The sequence below is a fragment of the Physeter macrocephalus genome, unplaced genomic scaffold, assembly GCF_002837175.3.
Source record: "Physeter macrocephalus isolate SW-GA unplaced genomic scaffold, ASM283717v5 random_118, whole genome shotgun sequence".
Classification (NCBI taxonomy): Eukaryota; Metazoa; Chordata; class Mammalia; order Artiodactyla; family Physeteridae; genus Physeter; species Physeter macrocephalus.
The window spans coordinates 1-18,454 of record NW_021145404.1 but is presented as its reverse complement, the minus strand read 5'-3'; the positions used below and the strand labels follow the sequence as shown (position 1 = coordinate 18,454).

At 51.6% G+C, this 18,454-nt stretch overlaps 1 protein-coding gene across 7 annotated transcripts in view; it reads left to right on the top strand.

Moving 5' to 3' along the window:
• Positions 1 to 16,696, top strand: part of SHISAL1 (shisa like 1) — a 97,580-nt gene extending 80,884 nt beyond the window's left edge. For 4 of the 7 annotated variants that reach the window (XM_028484069.2, XM_024127148.3, XM_028484073.1 and 1 more), the window contains 3 exons: positions 10,064 to 10,116; positions 10,899 to 11,317; positions 14,381 to 16,696. In XM_028484069.2, the coding sequence (XP_028339870.1) occupies positions 10,064 to 10,067 (4 nt within the window). In that variant the 3' untranslated portion in view covers positions 10,068 to 10,116; positions 10,899 to 11,317; positions 14,381 to 16,696. The remainder of the gene's footprint in view (positions 1 to 10,063; positions 10,117 to 10,898; positions 11,318 to 14,380) is intronic. The other 3 variants (XM_055082420.1, XM_028484070.2, XM_028484071.2) reach the window with 3 other exon arrangements.
• Positions 16,697 to 18,454: the final 1,758 nt, after the last annotated feature.

Below are 18,454 nucleotides of genomic sequence, written 5' to 3'. Positions count from 1 at the left end.
AGTGTGGGGAGAAGAGGGGAGCACAGGAGGGGAGGGATGGGAGATGCAGGGGGTGTCTGATGTGCAGGGCCGTGGTGAGGGGTGGGCTTCCTGCTCCCGGGACCGGGGAAGCCCTCCAGAACAGGGACAGGTGACTTTTTAAAAGCTCCCCCTGGCAGTGAATGGGGAAGGGAGCTGGCCGTCCAGCAGAGGCTGGCACCGTCTTGCAGGCTGGGTTGTGGCAGGAGCAGAGGAGAAGGAAGCAGACCAGCTGGTGGATTGGGTGGGGGTGAGGGGCTCCAAAGACCGTGTCCCGGACTCTGGCCTGAGCCGCTGGGGAGATGCCGGTGGGATTTTTCCAAGGCGGGGACCCAGGGGCAGGCGTGGCTTTGGGGACCAGCCTCGTGGAGTGTCTGCAGTCTGAGGTGCCTGCGAGCGCAGATGGGGTGATGTCGGCGCCGCACACATGTCGGGGAGGAGCTCGGAGGAAAACCTGGGTTGAATTCCAGCTTGGATTTGGCCAAGGGGGCTTGGCACGGACTCACGTCGCGCAGGGGCCAGCAAGTCCCCTGGGGAGAGGATGAAGCGTGTGGGAAGGGACCAGGGGACGCCGGCAAAGGAGTCTGGGGAGGAGCGGCCCCCGAGGCAGACGGAACCCAGAGGCCTGAAGACGGGGTGATCCTGGAGCGGCGGGGTCAGCTCAGATGCCGGGACCGAATGCCCTGCCCTCTGCCTGCCGCTCCCGCGATGCCCCGTGTGCGCCCCGCGACACGGTCAGCGGCTCCTGCAAACACACGGAGGCGACGGCTTGTCTGACACCCAAAGGCATCGTCTCTCCTCCCCATCCGCCTGGCCTTTTACGCAGCCGGCTTCTCTCTTCAGGAAGAAAGTGAGGTTTCGCGTTAGAGTCTTTAAAATGAAGCAGTGCCTTATGACCCCGAATCATTCTAATCTGTCCACAAACAAGACCTCTGTTTTGACGGTCTCTCGTTTCTCCTGGAGACCCGGTGACCCACAGCTGGGGTGCGAGGGGCACTTGGGAGAGCGCTGCCCGTCTCACCTGCACCACGGCCTCTCAGGACAGGTGTTTTCTGGCCATTTTACGGATGTGGAAACTAAGGTGCTGAGAGGTCGCTGGCGCATTCCAAGTCAAACAGCCAGTGAGAAGCCACCTGATTCCACGGTCAGGTTCTTTACCCTCTGCCGGGAGCACCTCCACGGTGCCAGGTCTCAAGGGGGACCCAGTTAGCCCAAAGCCTCCCCAGCACACACACACACGCACGCACCACACACAGAGACACTGTTCACATCACACACCCAGACATCCCACACCGACACACACACACACACACACACACACACACACACCACACCTTCCCTTGCTCAGCCCCTCCTTTTGCACCTGGATCACTGCCCATCTGCATCCATCTCGAGGACCAACAAGCTGTCTTGCTAAAGGCAAAATGAAAACTTCCTAGAGGGTCTCTAACGTCCCCTTTGTGAAATGCTTTCCCCGCCCACTTCACAGGACATCCGTGCCCTGAGCGCTTTCTGCGAGCGAGGCCCTTGCACACGCTCTGCTTCCTGGGAGCCTCACAAAGTCCCCACTTAGCAGAAGCGTAAACCAAAACTCCCGGAGGTGTAGGTGACTGACAGTGGGTGACGGTAGTGAGCGCGGACACACGCCGAGTGTCTGCTGGGACCCCAGGGGCCTGGCCCTGCCTCACTCCAGACAGCTCTCGCCTGAAGCAGGGGAGGTCGGAAGGAAGCCCTGATCCAGAGAAGCCTGATCGCTCTGAGGGTCGTGGAGCCTGACCGTGTCTGCAGGACTAGAGTGAGGGACCCCGAGGCCGAGCTGGCAGCAGGGGGAGGAGGAGGCCAGAAGCAGGTTACGGGGTCAGGAGAGGAAGAGCCTCCTGCCAGGAAGCCTCCCTTCACAGCCCAGCTGCTTTCCTCACTAGGTAGTGAGCTCCCCGTCACTGGGGCATGCAAGGTGAGGCCGGAGGTTCATTTCCTGAGGTTGTTCACTGTTTCCCAGTTGAAGTACATAAAGTGCCCATCTTGATGCTACAGCTTGGTGAATTTCAATCCGAAATTGAAACATTCCAACACCCAGAAGGCTTCCTCGCGTCCCCGCAACACCACTCCTCTGACATCCAGCCCCTGAGTGGTTTTGCCCAACCGTGGGCTGTTCCTAGGCTGGAATTGGCTGGTGTGGGGCCTGGGGTCAGTGTCTCTCACACAACATTTTACCTGTGAGGTGAATTCCTCCCTGTTGTTGGGCACATCAAGAGCCTGTTCTTTTTCACTGCTGTGTAGTACTCCATCATATGGATGTAGCACACTCTGCTTATCCCTTTACCTGTTGAGGACGTTTGGGTTGTTTCTACTTTGGAGGCATTATCCATAAAGCTGCTCCGAACATTCACAGCCAAGCACTCTGGTGAATGGGTGAACACATTTCTCTTGGGGGTCGTACAAGTGTCCCGTGGCTCCTGCAACCAGTGACCACGAACTCAGTGGCTTAGAACAGCACAAATTATCCTCTTATAGTTCTGATGGGCAGAAGTTAAAAATGAGCCTTATGAACACCTAATATTCAGGTGCTGGCAGAGCTGGTTCCTTGGAGGTTCCGGCGAGAATCTGTTCCCTGGGCTTTGCCAGTTTCTGGAGGTGACCTGTGTTCCATGGCGTGTGGGCCCTTCCTGTGATGGCATCACTTTGACCTCTGCTTCCATCCTCACATCTCTTTCTCTGACTCTGACCCCTCCTGCCCCCCTCTTTTAAGGACCCTTGTGATGACCCCAGGCCCACCCAGTAACCAGTCTCCCCATCACAAGGCCCTCGACTCATTCGCACCAGCAGAATCCCTTTCACCACGTGAGGCCACATTCACAGCTTCTGGGGATTAGGATGGGGACCTCTTTGGGGGCCTGAGTTCTACTTACACAGGTGTATATGTAGCATCATGGGACAGGCATATGTTCAACTTCAGCATGTACCGCTCCCCCAGTTTCCCAAAGCAGATGAACCATTTTGCGCTCCCCAGGTCGTGGGTGAGAGTTCCTCCTCCCCCACCTCCTCACCAGTCTTTTTCATCTTAGCCCTTTGTTTCAGGGGGCTTGTAGGGCAGCTCCCCGTAGTAGTTTTACGTTGCATTTTCTCCATGCTTGCGTTTCACTTTGTATCATCATTACACGAGCACACCTCCTCCATGCCGCCCCCCATGACCACACCTTCTGCCACTAAGAGGCCGCCTTCTGTGCTGGGGGACTCTGCTCTCCCCTCCGTGGGAGTGCCCTCTTACCACCCTGCTGGTCCCGCACCGTTCGCCCCCTTGTGAGAAGTGGTCAAAGCGTCTCCACCTCTCAGGTTGCTGTGAGGACGCAATAGAAATCGAGCTGAAAACTCCTGTCCCCACTCCCAGCTTACTGTCCCCACCAGATCCAGGCTGAGCTCTTATCAGTGCCCCGGGCACATTATCTGCAGCTCACCTGGCAATTAGTCCTGTTGTGCCGCGTGAGGCCTCTGCTTTTATCCTGAGCAGTTATTGTGACAGATTCTCAGCCTTCTGGAAGCGTTCATTGTTATTCAAATTGCCAGGTGCTCTGTCTTATCTCCCCAGTTAGGTTGCGGAAGCCAGCTGGAGACCCTCCTTATCCTGGTGGGCCCCATCCGGGTCCCAGCCCTGCACCCTCTCTCCAGGGCAGCGGTGCCCGCTGCTCAACCGGCCTCCCCACAGCCAGCCTATCCAGGCCACCACCCTGCACCTGAGGGGTGGCAGTGCAGCCCAGTGGCTGGCAGCACAGGCTGTGGACTCCTGGCTCCACCACTAGCCACATACATGACGCTGCGCGAGTCACACTACCTTCCTGAGCCTCGGTTTCCTCAACCGTAAATAGGGGAAAGAGGAGTCCCCCTTTCTAGGGCCGTTGGGAGAGCGAAGTGAGACTAGGCATGGAAAGTGCTTGGACAGTGCCCAGCCCAGAAGAGATACCCCATCACAGCCGCCCTAACTCTGGCCTCTCTTGGGATTAAGAAGGATCTTCCATGTCTACGTCCCCGAGCCCTGGGATCTCATGGAGTGCCTTCACTTGGCAGTTGAAGAGCTCGGTGGCTGCCTGTCTAGCCTCAGCCCACCAGGAAGATCCTGCGTCACCTGCTGTGACCCTCTGATTGGCCTTGGCTCGGGCTGCGCCCTCCTCCTGGTGTGCCTTCCCCCACTTCCTGACCTGAGTTTTCCCTGGGTCCCCACCCCCATCCAAGCCACGCCCCCAGCCGCTCAGCGCTGACACAGTGCGGATCTGTCGCTCTTGTTTTAGGGCCCCAGTGTGGCTCCCCCCCAGCTCAGAGCACTCGAGGCCTGGGCCCACTCCTTCCAGGTCTGTGTCTCAGCACCGAGCCCAGGCCTGGCAGAAGATGCCACCAGCAGGGGCTTCCAGAAGGCATTCTGCTTTGGTCTCCACTGCATGGGGAGCCATTGTTTTTGAACCAGTTCCCCAATGATGGACGTTTCTTTGATCCTAATCCTCCACTTTTACCCACATTACTGCAATAAATGAGCATGTAAGAATTTTGCCCTTGTGAGCGTATTTGTAGGATAATGGTTAAGTGGAATTACTGGGTCAGAGGGCACGCGCATCTATAACTTCGGTGCGCGCCAAGCTGCCTTGCAGGAGTGACCTGATGTCCCTCCCACCAGCACGAAGCAGAGGTTTCCCCCGCAAAACCAGCAAACACATGGTGCACTCAACCTTTTTGATCTCTGCAGACGTGATGAGTAGAGGAATGCAGAAGCTTCCTTTGGTCTGTGCTCTGGAATGCTTTCTCATTATGGCTTTCATTTGCATTTCTCTTATTTTAGACTTTGGATTTGCCATTGGACAGTTTCTCTCTTTCTTTTTGGCAATTGTTTTGTTTAGATTCTCTTTTCCTGGATTCTCTGGGCAGTTTCTATTGTCTTGGAAATTCACCCATCTCATCAAAGTTTCTGATTTTGTTGCCCAGGGTTGAGTGGGTAGGTTCCCTCGTTCTTCTCTTGTTATTTGTCTGTTCCCCGCGTCTTTCCTGAGCGCCTGCTCTGTGCCAGGTGTCGTTATTGGTCCTGGGGGTAGAGTAGTGGACCAGCTCCCATTTATATGGAGGCTACAGACAATTTAAAATACATGTGGAATTCCCTGATGGTCCAGTGGTTAAGACTCTGCGCTTCCACTGCCGGAGACGCGGATTTCATCCCTGGTCAGGGAACTAAGATCCCACATGCAGGGCAGCACGGCCAAGTAAAAAATAAAATAAAATAAGTACATAAAATATGTGGACTGTTAGATGGTGATAAGTGCTAGCGAGAAAAACACTATGAGAGCAGGGAGGGAGTTGATGATGGAGTCCAACTTTCAATAAGGTGGTCAGAGAAGGTCTCAGTAATAGGTGACTTGAAGGACGTAAGGGAATAGCCACGTGTTTATGTGGGAGAACAGAGGGAAGCATGCTGGTGCAGGTGCTGTCTTGGTCTAAGTTCTTGGAGAAACACGACCAATAGGATAGATATCAATACAGATATAGATAGAGTAGAGACATAGATATAGATATCTATATATAAATCTAGATTATAGATAGATATCTATATAAATATATGTCTATATATAATACAGATAAAATATGTAAAATCTACATAGAGATAGCTATATATATATATAAAGTGACTTACTCCAAGGAATTGGCTCATGCAGATTTGGAGGCTGAGAAGTCCCAAGACCTGTAGTTGGCAAGCTGGAGATCTAGCAGGGCTAATGGCCCAGTACCACGCCAAGTCTGAAGGCCTGAGAACCAAGAGAGCCAATGGTGTAAATTCCCGTCCAAATCCAAGTCTGAAGGCAGGGAAAGACTGATGACCCAGCTCAAAGACAGGAAGGCAGAGAGGGAATTAATTCTCCCTTCCTCTGCCTGTTTCTTCTATCCAGGCCCTCGGTGGATTGGAGGAGGCTTACCTGCATTGGGTAGGCGATCCACTTGACTCAGTCTACAGATTCAAAGATGAATCTCATCCAGAAACACCCTCACAGACACACCCAGGACCACGTATGATCAAATATCTGGGCACCACCCCTGTGGCCCAGTCAAGTTGACATGTAAAATGAGCCATCGCAGCTGGAGTGGAGTGAGGAAAAGAGAGAAGATAACGATGTGACCAGAGAGGATGGAGAGGAAGGTCTTTGGCTTCTACTCTGAGTGAGACGGGAGCCAGTGAGGGTTTTGAGCAGAGGAGGGACATGATGTGACATGGATTTTCACAGGATCCCTCTGGCTGCTGTATGGAGAATAGACAGAAGAGCTTGATAAGTGAGGAGGCCATGGTAGAAGCAATGGAGGTGGCAGAAGGGCAAGGTTGATGGATACATCTGAAGGATTTACTAGTGGACTGGATTTGGGGGTGAGAGAAAGAGAGGGGCCAAAGATGCTCTGGGACTCTGATGGAGGTGTATTTACTGAAGTCAGGAAAATTGTGGGAAAAGCTAATTTGGGGCAGAGGATCAGGATTTTAGTTTTGAGCATATTAAGTTTGAGATGTCTATTAAATATACAGTTGGTGATGTCAAGTAGACAGTTTGAAGCTATGGTGTGAGCTTGAGGCTGAAAGAGACATTAATGTACGTAGAGTAGTTAAATCCTTGGGAGGAGATGATTTCCTCAAGGGTGAGTAGAGATGGAAAGGAGAAGAGGAGACCGAGAAGATGGGGAGGCACCCACAGTGGAGCCTGAGAAGAAGCAGCAAGAAAATTAGGAGGAGAACCAAGAGAGGGGCCTGGAGTGTCCTGGAAGCAGGAGAAGTGATCACCTGTGTCAGTGCTGCCAAGAGGACAAGTAAAAGGAGGACCGAGAATTGACCACTGGATTTAGCAACATGGAGGTCTTTGGTGACCTTAACAAGGGTAAACTCTGCAGAATAGTTGGGTCAAAAGCCTATCTAGAGGGGTTAAGAGATAGTGGAGAAGCAGAATTGGAAAGGAAAAGTACAGATAACTTTCAAGTGGTCACTTTCTCCTTCTGCATTATTAGAGTCACCAACAGTTAATGTGTCCTGTTTTTCAAAAAGAATAAGAAATTGGATTTATTTATTCATTTCTTCCTTTTATGTTTTTAACTTCATTTGAGTTTTAATTTATCAAGTGCTTTCCTATGCCTTCCTTCGGTATTTTGCCTTTTTTTCTAATTTTTGAGCTGGCTAGCTAATTCATGTTTTCTTATTTATTAATATAAATATATAAAGCTATAAATTTTCCTCTGAGCATTGCCTTGGCTGCATCTCACAAGTTCTGAAATGTAATCTTTTTATTTTCATTATTGTCTAGATATTCTGCAACTTTGATTTTTTCCTCTATCTTTGACACAAGAGTTGTTTTTAAAGCATTTTTAAACTTCTTGGGTTTTGTTTTGTGGTTTTGTTATTAACATTTTCAAATTCTAGTGTACTGTGATCAGAGAATGTTGTCTTACATCTACTTTTTGGAATTTACTTTCTTTGTGGCCTGATAATTGCTTTTTGTGTGTGCATTTTCAAGAGCATTTGAACAGAAGGAAGATTCTGTTTAATACACACACACACAGGGCTTCCCTGGTGGCGCAGTGGTTAAGAATCCACCTGCCAATGCAGGGGGCACAGGTTCAAGCCCTGGTCCGGGAAGATCCCACATGCTGCGGAGCAACTAAGCCCGTGCGCCACAGCGACTGAGCCTGCACTCTAGAGCCCGCAAGCCACAACTGCTGAGCCCACGTGCCACAACTACTGAAGCCCGTGTGCCTAGAGCCCATGCTCCACAACAAAGAGAAGCCACCGCAATGAGAAGCCCACGCACTGCAACAAAGAGTAGCCCCTGCTCGCCACAACTAGAGAAAGCCCATGTGCAGCAATGAAGACCCAACGCAGCCAAAAATAAATAAATAAATTAATTAATTTTAAAAAATACACACACATACTATGTTATTAATTAGGTTATTTGGCTCTCTATACCTTATTTATGTTTTTGTCAACTTAATCTGTGAGGGACTGAGAGAGGAGAATTAAAATGCACCAATATTAACATACTCTGTCTTTTTCTTCCTACATTTTCAGATTTCTTGCTCTATGAATGTTGAGGCTATGTTATTTGGTGCAAAGACACTCATTACTTTAAGTCCTCATGGTGACTCTCATCCTTGATCCCCACACAATGCCTTCTTTTTCGCATTCTCTATTTCTTGCCCTGACTTCAGCTTTGTCTAACATTCAGATCAAGACCCCTGGTTTCTCTTGGTTTGCAATTGTTTTGTTTCTGCCCATTCTTTCTCATGTAATTGTGGCAAAACACATAACAAAATTTACCATTTTAACCACTGTACCATTCAGTGGCATTAAGTACATTCACACTGTTGCACAACCATCACTACCGTCCATCTCCAAAACTTTTTCATCATCTACTCATCCTATTATATGAAACCTTTCTGAATTATTCTACCTTCGGTGGATTTTGCTTGTAATCCAGTCTGAGTCTTTTTTTCTTTCAGCAAGTGTGTATAGCTCATTAACATTTACTAATATGGCAGCTACATTTAGTCTTAGTTCTGTCATCATAGTTTATGACATGCTTTCTACTTTTATAGCTTTTGTGGGGGTTGTCAATTTTCACCATATGGCCTCTGTTTTCTTTGTTTTATTTTTTGTGTATATATCTTCTGACAATTTGGAAAGCTGTGGTTTTCATCCCATAGTTATCTTCATAATTATACTGTCATATGATACCCTTAATCCTCTATTTCTTTAGACAATGTTTATTTTCTATGAAAATAGAAAATTGCTCATTCTATGAATGATGCTCAAATTAGAACATATCTACTCTCCCTCCCCATCTCTCACTTCCATCACATGATTTCAGTTGATTATATTATATTAGTTTTTCCATTTACCTTTGTACCTCTAATGTTAATTCCATCTCTAACTGATCTTTTTGGACTCCCAACTATAAGCAAATGAGACATAGTTTACATATATTACCTCCCTCTTTCTGACCTCCACCCTCCCTACTATAGTTTATATTGGTTCTCTGTTTTCTTTTTTGTTCTTTTCTATAACAGTCACAATACATTAGTTTCAGACATAGTCCTACAGTTAAATAGATTCTCATTGCTAGTGCTCTTGCCAGAGTTGCTCTATTTCCCCTTCATTATCCTAAGGTATAGGATATTATCCTTTATTATCCTCTCTGTATCCTCTGTTAATTTATGCAAGAAGGGCTCATGGGAGCTATAACTCAAAAATGTGCTTTTAAAAGTTTTCCTGTTGACTTTATACTTAAAATCGGGTTCATCTGGGCTTTAAATTCTTGCTTCATTCATTCATTCAACAAAGACTTATTATGTGTACCAGTTACTGCTCCAGACCCTGGCAATACAAAAATGAACACAACACACAAATACCTTGACCCTCATGTAGGTTATTTTTTAGTTGGGAGAGACAAACAATAAGCTAGACCAGTAAGTAAAATATTGGGTGTACTGGATGGAGAATGATAAAGCAGGTGATGGGGGACCATGGAATCTGTCACCCAGAGCCCAGTGATACAGAATGGGGTGTTGACTCTGCCATTTGGAGTATCAAGCCCTCTGGAAAGATGGACTTTGTTGGCTTAACCCCTCCATTAACTTCCCGCCTTGCCCCTGGAACACACTGGAGTTTGGTGGAAGATGGTTTATCTGTTAGTAGCTGTAATCAGATACAAGTTGCAGAAACCCAGCTACAATGGTGTGGAGGTGGACAATCTGGGGCTGCCACCAGAACTAGGTTTCTCCCTGCTTCCCACTCCAGCCACATTAGTGAAGGTCCTTTGTTCTCATGCTCTTCCTCTGGATCTATGTCCCCTTCCCAGTAGACTTGCACTTGCATAGCATTGGCCAGAGTGGGTATGTGACAACTCCTGTCTGCAAGGGAGTATGGGAAGGTGAATATTTGTGACTGGGTAATTGCCCCTATAAATGGATATAGGACAGGGGATTCACTGTGTCTACCAGAGATGGAGTTCGTATTTCTTTTCCTCATTATCCTTGTTTGTAGGTGATCTCAAGAGGAGAAAGAACAAAGGCAACTCAACTCTGCCAATCAAAGCTGTAAGTGCCCCGTGGGCTGGTGTTTACACTCCTGACCTTAACCCAGTGATCTCGTGACCTGTCCACGTGCCAGGAGCGTCCTGGTTTCCTCTCCATGGCTTTGTATGATATGGTCCTATCCAGTGGTGTGACACCAAGATTCACAATGGCTCTTTTTATTATTATGAGTGTTATCTGTATCTGTTCTTAGTATTTTCTAGTTAGTTATAACAAGGGTGACCATCTGGTTTATCATCCAAAGTAGAACACTTTTGAGGCTGAAAAGGGAACAGTATTAAAAATTATGTCAGAACAATAAGTATTAACTGGGACTATCCTAAGCCAAGACATATAATCGCCCTGGTAACTGCTGAGGTAAAATACACTGTTGGTTTTGTAAGTTGATCTGATTTTGTCTTACAGATTGAAAATTGTATCTTTGTATCTGCACTCTCTGTTCTAATAATTAGCCTGTTGATTCTCTTGGGTTTTCTATGTACATGATCTGCCAGTAATGGTAATTAGGGTTCTTCTAGTCCACTCCTGACACTCTATGCTCTTTTCTTGTCTTATTGCTTGGGCCAGGGGCACTAGTGGTGTATGAAACCATAGTGATAGCAGACCTGCTTGTCTTGCTTCCAGCCTTAAAGTTAAACAGGTCTCAATATCTAGAAGACAAAAAAATGTCATGTGCTCACAGAAAAACCTGGCTTCTCCTGGAACTGAGGCCAGAGAGAAATGTCCCCAGTGCATCCCCGTGGAGGAGACACCATGTGATATTTTGTTTCCTTCTGCTTCCCTAGAAAACCCTTTTGCCGTGCCTCAGGATGGGGGAGGTGAGACCCAAAGCACCTGTCTCGGCCTCCGAGAAGTACCACTTCAAGACGCCAGGGAGAGCCAAGACGGCCGCGGCGGTGGCAGAGGAGAAAATGCTGCCTGTGCCCGAACCCTTCCTCGGACTTCTAACACTACGAGCTAACTCAGGGGTGGGGGGCGGGTGCAGGGAGGGGCTTCTGAGCCACCCATCCGCAAGCAATAGTCCCATTTTGGGCCAGTGGCTTCTGAGAGGTGGCGCCATGGTGGACTCAGGATGACCGACACAGCTGCCCTGGCCCAGTGAAGCCGGGAGGATTCAGGCCACGTGTCGTACCCGGGCGTGGTTCCCTTGTCTCTGCTCCCTCCAGTAGTGGCCTGTGGGCCTCTCTGTGTCAGAATATTGAATGTGAGTGTGTGTGCGTGTGTGTGTGATCAGGGGTATCCTTTTTGTTTGTTTGATTGGTATTATTGGGGTCCCCCCAAGTTCTCTGATGGGCCCGGGTCACCTTGTGCTGGGGGTCTGGCCCAGCGTCCGGGCTGCAGCTTCTTGCTGCAGCTGTCAGCCAGATGGAGTTGGCAAGCACAGGGCAGAGCCCCACTGTGTCTCAGGGGGTGCTGGGGATGCGAGACGCCGGTGGGGTTTCGTTCTTATGGAATTTGTTCCCATAATGACAGTGATAACGAGAGACACGTCTCAGGCCATCCTCGGGGCAGGCACTAGATTATCTTCACGTACGCCCTCTCTCATCACCTGGGAGGTGGGTGAGATGAACTCCCTGCAGAAATGGCCCATGTCGCCCAGCCAAGAGGAGACCGGTCCTCGGTTTGACCTCAGAGGTATAAGAACCCAAAGTCCAAGCTCCCCAGCCCAGGGTACCCCCAACACAGTCCCTGGAGCATCTCCCCAGTGGCCTCTCAGTGGCTGGGCTATCACCCAAGCTCTCCACCGTCGCTGCCCCAGGACCCTCCTACACACGGCACGTTCTGGTTAAGCACCTACTGTCTGCCAGCCCTCTGTTGGGCAGGGAAGGGAGATGAGTCAGGCTGGCCCCGTCCCTGCCCTGGGGGAGCCGCATCTGGTGGGAGAGACAGACACACAGATCTTTGCTGGACAGAGTGATGAGCACTGTGGAAACGCAGAGGGGAAGGTTCTAGAAGCCCTTCCCATTTAAGGCAGGACTTCCACAAAAACTTGGATGCCTGTAACATGGGTCCACAGAGCTCACCACCCACCCCGCCAGCCCGGGGGCACACACACGGAAGGGCAGGACCTAGGAAATGATCACATAAATCCCCGAGGGCCGAGGTGGCAGTGCAGACACCCTCACTCCCCTGGTGTTGGTGAAGCCAAAACCTCCCCCAGCGCCCAGCTGGGCGGGCCGGCTCCTCTGCTCGCATACCCTCACTCAGCAGGACCCAGCGTCTTCCAGGGACCCGCTGCCCGTCAGACGCGGCAGTGAGCAGGCAGGCCCCTGCTCATGATGCTGGTGTCCCAGCCGGGGGAGAGGCCAGGGAAGAAATAAGCAGCGAATAAGGATGGTAGCAACGGCGCTGAGCCCTAAGCCGAGAATTTGGTCAAAACAATGTCCGTGAGGGTCCTGTCGAGCTTGGGTGGTCTGGCAAGGGCTTTCTGAGCAGGCTACGCCCAGCTCTGAATGATAAGCAAGGACCAACCATGGACATTGAAGGTAAGAGAGCATTCCAGGCAGAAGGAGCAGCTAGTGCAAAGGCCCTGAGGCAGCAACTAGCTTGATGCTTTCAAGGAACCAAAAGAAATCCAGGTTGGCTGGGACACAGAGGAAGGGCGGAAAGAGAGGTGGGTGAGAGCCCATGGTCCGCTGCGAGTCACCTTAGCCTGGGAAAACATAACACCCGTCCTTTGATAAAGCAGAAGGAAGCTTCTAGGGTGTCAAGCATTTTCCATCCAGCCTGGCTTGTCATCCTCTCAAAGCCCATAAAGAAGGGACGCTCCCCATTTCATGGACTAGGATGCTGAGCCTTGGCTCGGGTGGCTTGTCCAGGGTCACGCAGGCAAAGCTAAGGAAGACCCAGACCTGTGGCTTGAGTCCCGTCTTCTCCAGACAGTGCTGCCAGGGCCCAGGTGCACAGCTTTGGCAGAGCCAGTGTCAGAGAACCTTTGCTTGGGGTCTTGATTGGGGATAGGCGTGGCTTCCTTTACCCTGGACAGCTGAGACATGCCAGGACCTGCCCCTGGGCCTTGTCCATGCAGAGCTGCAGTTGCCATGGAGGGGTGCTCAGCAGCCATTCAGCCCAGCTGGATCCACACCCACCTGCATCCCATGTGCTTAGCCTCGGGAATCAGAGAAACCTGAGCCTTGGGGAGAGGGGTGTGGGTACAGACCCAGATTCTGAGGTCAGCTCTGCACTGAGACCAGTGTGACCTCGGGCAGGTTCTGTGCCTTCTCTGCCTCCACGAAAAGGAAGGGCTCAGACCAGGTATTTTTGGGGGGGCTTGCATCTCTGCTTCCTGCAGTTCTGGGTGCTGCCCACGCAGCTGTTCGTACAGAAGGAGCTGGTGGCCTTGCCTCTCTGCCCCGAACACTAGAGCCAGAGGTCACCGTCACAGAGACCAGCAAGGGCTATAGGGTTCCCCTGATCTGCATCCCTGGGCTTGAGAACTTGCAAAAGGCGCTGCTCCTGACTCCACCAGAGGTCTTTCCAGGAGCGACCGATGACCCCGTGGAGGTTCACTGTTGCAGCTGGGCTGGAGATCAGAACCCTCTGTTGGATGCAGGCGGCCCCTCAGCGTGAAGCTCAGCAGACACCACAGACTTAGCAAACTGACACAGGGCAGCCTGGGCTGCAGGGGACGGAGCGCAGGGACCCACAGCGCTCGCTGCCCCTTCCCCGCTGGGTGGTATCGGGCAGATCGCTTCACCTCTCTGAGCCTCACCCGTCAAGTGTGCGGGGTGTTGGCGTGGGAGTGGCTGAGGGGAGAGGGCAGTGTGCATGGGTGTGAATGGCCATCTGAAAGGCACACGCGTGCGGTTCATTCCCTCTCAGTGTCAAGGGCTCCTCAAAGCCCCTGGGACATGGGCCATCCCAACAAAAACCTGCCCCACCCTACCACGGCAGGCAGACGTGCCAGTGAGTAGAGTGTCCCTGAGAATAAGATGCAGGGTAGTGACAGGTTCAAGCAGAGATTTACAGACTTAGTGTTTTTTAGTGACTCCCTAACCTGATTTGTCGAGCTGCCTAGTTTTACTTTTGACGGTGAGCTTCTGGCTATAACCACATAATGTGTAAAACTAACAATAATAATACTACGAAAAGAAAAACAAAAAGAAGAGAAAGAAGATGGCAATATATCCACTGAGGAACTTGTCTGTGACTCCCTGTGTTTGTAAGGACTTTTTCCCACTGGGAACTGTGTGTTATAACGAGCAGTTTTATGCTTTCCTTCTCATCTGTGTATAGCGTAATTGTGCGTTTTGGAATCTCTACGCAGAACCAATACCTGGTAGCACCCATGGGCCTCTCTGCCCCCACCTGAACCTCTGAGATCCCCAGCCCGCTAGCGCAGAAGGGCCTCCGGGGCCGCCAGCCGCCAGCCCGACATCTGACGCTGACCGGGACCAATAGGAAACGGGCCTTAACTGAAAGCGCACGCACGCGCACGCACGCGCACGCGCACACATGCGATTCTGCAGGTAGATCCCGCCTCTCTGATGAGCCCGTCTCTGATGCTTTAGAGAAATAGCAGGTAGGCAGCTAGCATTCCTGGAGTGGTGGCATTTCCCCTCTTCATCCAAAAAACCCTTCAGGCAAATTCATCCCCAGGGCTAGAAAGGAGGGCTTGGGGGCATCAGGGAAAACACAGCCAGGAACGGAGGTTAACAGGCTTCTTCTACCAAGAGATGCTCCCCAGCTCACCGTCAAATCAAAAGCTCCCTTTAGGCCATTCCCGCCACATCGAGCCTGGCACCGTCTCCCAGGCACCCGGCAGACCCCCAGACCCCTGTCCACACCAGGCCAGTGTCCCGGCCCTCCGCTGTCCCTCCAGACACGGTCCCTGCCCAGGCCCCGTCTCCTGGTTCCTCTGACGCCCCATTTGCTGTGTCTACTAGAGGCCGTGCCGCAAAAGAAGATTAGTTTCCCAGAGTCACAGACTTTTAAAAAATTGTTTATTGATTTATTTTCATTTTTTCAGGAGCCATGCCTCGGGTGGCCCTGAGAGGGGAATTTGCAGATTCCGCAGCGATCCAGGTTGCCACGATAGCCCCCAGAGGAGTTGCTGGGGGCATTTCTTGTCCATGTGGAGGGGCAGCCACGTCACTGCAGACACGTCTGGGTGGGCCCCCCTCTCTGCGGCAGCCTTGGGGGATTCTTATCTTACTGCTCACCTGGCGAGAATAGACAGTGTCTACCTGTCCCCACCGGCCATCTGAAAGGTCAGCGGGGCAGCCACCCACCCAGTGAGTGGGTGACACTCTGGTCACTGCCACCTGCAGCCCCAGAACTCACCACCAGGCCTGGATGATGTCCTGTCCCATCCAGAAAACAAACATGGCACACCCTCCGCCTGACCGATGCCACGCCAGGCTCCCCAGCCCCTCCTTACAGCACAAATGCAGCCCCAGATGGTGATTAAGTGAATGTATGCAACTTTGGAGCCCGTGGCCTGAAAACCTGAATGTCGAGTTGAGCAGTCAGGTGAGATAGACGATTCTAGAAATTCCATTTGTTCATGCATGCCTTCATTCATCTATTCAACAAATATTTACCCAGTGCCCCTCCGGGAGCTGTTCCTGCTGTAGAAGGAGATGTCAGGGAACATGCAGTGTCTGAGGGAGAGTCTGGGATCACCTGTGAAATGACTTGTTGTGCCTAACGGTTAGGAATGCTCAAATTCATAAGGAGAATAAGTGACCTTGGGGGGGGCATTGTCTCCCCCCTGCCCCACCCCCAAGTTTTCAGTCCAAGATGCTGCCAGACAGTTGGTGCTAGATAGATGCTTGATGAGTGAGCAGCTTTGACTATTAGTTACAATCTACCTAAAACTCCTATCTTCACGTCAAAGCCCTGACCTGTTTGCCCTTGATGGACTGAAATTCGGGGCTGCTGCAGTGCCCACCTCCAGGGGGCACCGTTGCTATAGACTGTGCTGTGAACAGTGACCCCAGGGATGGTGCAGTGAGGTGCCCCGTGAATTGCCCTAAACTGCTGTCCGAAATGTGCAGGATCCCATCAAAGTCAGCGAACCCCAGGAAGGGTCACCGTGCACACGATCAAAACTTACAGATTACACGGCCACAACTGGAACCAAACTGGCGTCCCCAAGAGAATCTCTTCTTGGAAACTCACCTCAAGTTCTCACCTCAGTTCCTTCCTGTCTCTTCCCCATCTTCTAGGTTAAAGCTAGTGGGACACGTCACTGTCAAATAACCAAACAGTCAGGGTGTGGGTGATGGGCTAAGTGGGGACTGCGAGAGAGGGGTGCTTTGTCACCCTGACAAGGCAGGACCCCCCCCAAGGTCGGTGTGTCCTCCCCAGGATCAGCCGGACAAGAGCGCAGACACCATGGGACAGACTTGTCTCTCTCCTGTAGACCCCTACTTCACGTGAGCAGGCGTGGGGTCTCTCTGAGAGCTGATAACCGGGAAAACCAAAAACCAATAATATTCCTAATAATAATAATATAATGTAATAATAATAATAATAATAATAATGTGTTTTACACGGACCGCTGTTGCACTGCTTTTGTCTTTATATACAGTAGTTTTTATAAAGATGTCCTTAGGTTTTAATAAAGGAGTGTCATGTCAACTCTTCCCTGTATTAAAATTTGCTTTAATGTTTCAAAAATGTGCTCGGGGGAAGCTGCGCTCACATTTGCTGTCACTCTGTCGGGAGGGTGGCCGACCAGGGCCTGGGGTCTCAGCCAAGGAGCTGCTGGGGTGCTGTTAGGGGCAGCTGATCACATGGGTCGCTCCGGGAAGCCTCAGAGGGTCCAGCCCAAGGGCAGATGGAGAGGCCTGATGGACACCACCTCCCAGAGGGCAAGAGCCAGGGCGGAAAGGAGACAGAGCCTCCAAAGGGGCGCTGGCGGGCGGCAGGAGGGGCTGCAAGCCGCGGGCCGTCAGCGACGATTGCAGTGCCGTCCCCTCGCGCACACACCCCCCAGCACCACCCCCTTCCCCTGCGCCTGAGAGCAGCTCTGCGGGTCAGTGTGTTTCCAGGCCTGGCTCGGAAGGCAGACCCCAGTGGCTGAGTCCACCTCCAGCCGGTGGGTCCACGGAGGAGGACCAGACCCCCTGCTCCAGCAGGGACAGACACACTTATTGGGCAAATAGGGGTTTTGCACCTCCAACAACTGTCGCCCAAGGGGGCCACGTTGGAGCCCCGCTGCCCAATCCTCTACCCCATTCCCAGTTTGGCCAGAGCAGTGTCCCTCGGGGTCCAGCTCAGCTCAGAATTTCCGTCTTAAGTGCTAGTCAAACGCTTCCCGCCACCACAATGGACTTGAGTCCCATGGGATGGCGCAGACTCTCAGCCCACACCCTCCTCCTCCCCAACACCACCAGCCTCAGGGCCGGGGCAGAGGAAAAGGACCAGGAAGAGACCAGGGGGAGGGGCAGGATTGACATCACTGCTTTGCTGCGGGCACGTTCTTGGGGCACGTTGAGGCTTCTTTGGAGAGCCCCGTGGAGGTCTTCCATGCCCCTGTTTCCAGGCAAGGAGGACCGGGCCAGGACACCACCCCATGCACACACACACACACACACACACACACACACACACACACACACACACACTCACACACTCACACACCTTCCTGCCTTGGCACTGGGCAGCGGACGGAATAACCTTCTGAGTGAAGATTGTGCTAGAAAGCTGCCTTCTCTCTCGCAGTTGTCCCTTACCCTAGAGCAGGGTCATTTCTGGCCCCAACTGGCAGGGGTGACAACATGAGAAGGGCTCCAGATGCTTCAGGGTCTTGGGCACCCAGCCGAATGTCTCAGACTTGATTGTATGGGCAGTGGGGAGCCATGGGCAGGTTGGGGGCAAAGGAGAGACACCACCGGATCTATCCTGTGGAACAGCAGGATCTGCGCGTGGAAAGGATGCACTTCTGGGCAGGGCTTCGTAAGCTGGTGGCCGTCAGCGACGGCGGATGAGCTGAGCATTGCTGGCTCCCACCCTGTTTGTTCAAGGACCTCCACAGCTTCCCTCTACATCCTTCCTCCCCTGCCCAGCTCCTGAGCCATGGGATACAGCCAACTGGAGCTTCCACAGGAAGAAAGCACAGCCCATGGTTCTTACTGGATTAGCACTAGTTTCCCCCAGAGAGAAAGGTCTGCAGGAAGCAGGGGCCACCTGCCTCCACACCGTGACCAGGCCAAGGGGTCCTGCCGGAATTACCGTCTTCACTCCACACAGGCAAGGAAGCGACCACAAAACGAAGCATCCAGGCTCCCATCTGCACTGGGTCATATCTCAGGATAGCATATATTAACGCATATATGTGGAATCATGTAGAAAAATGGTATACATGAACTTATTTGCAAAGCAGAAATAGAGA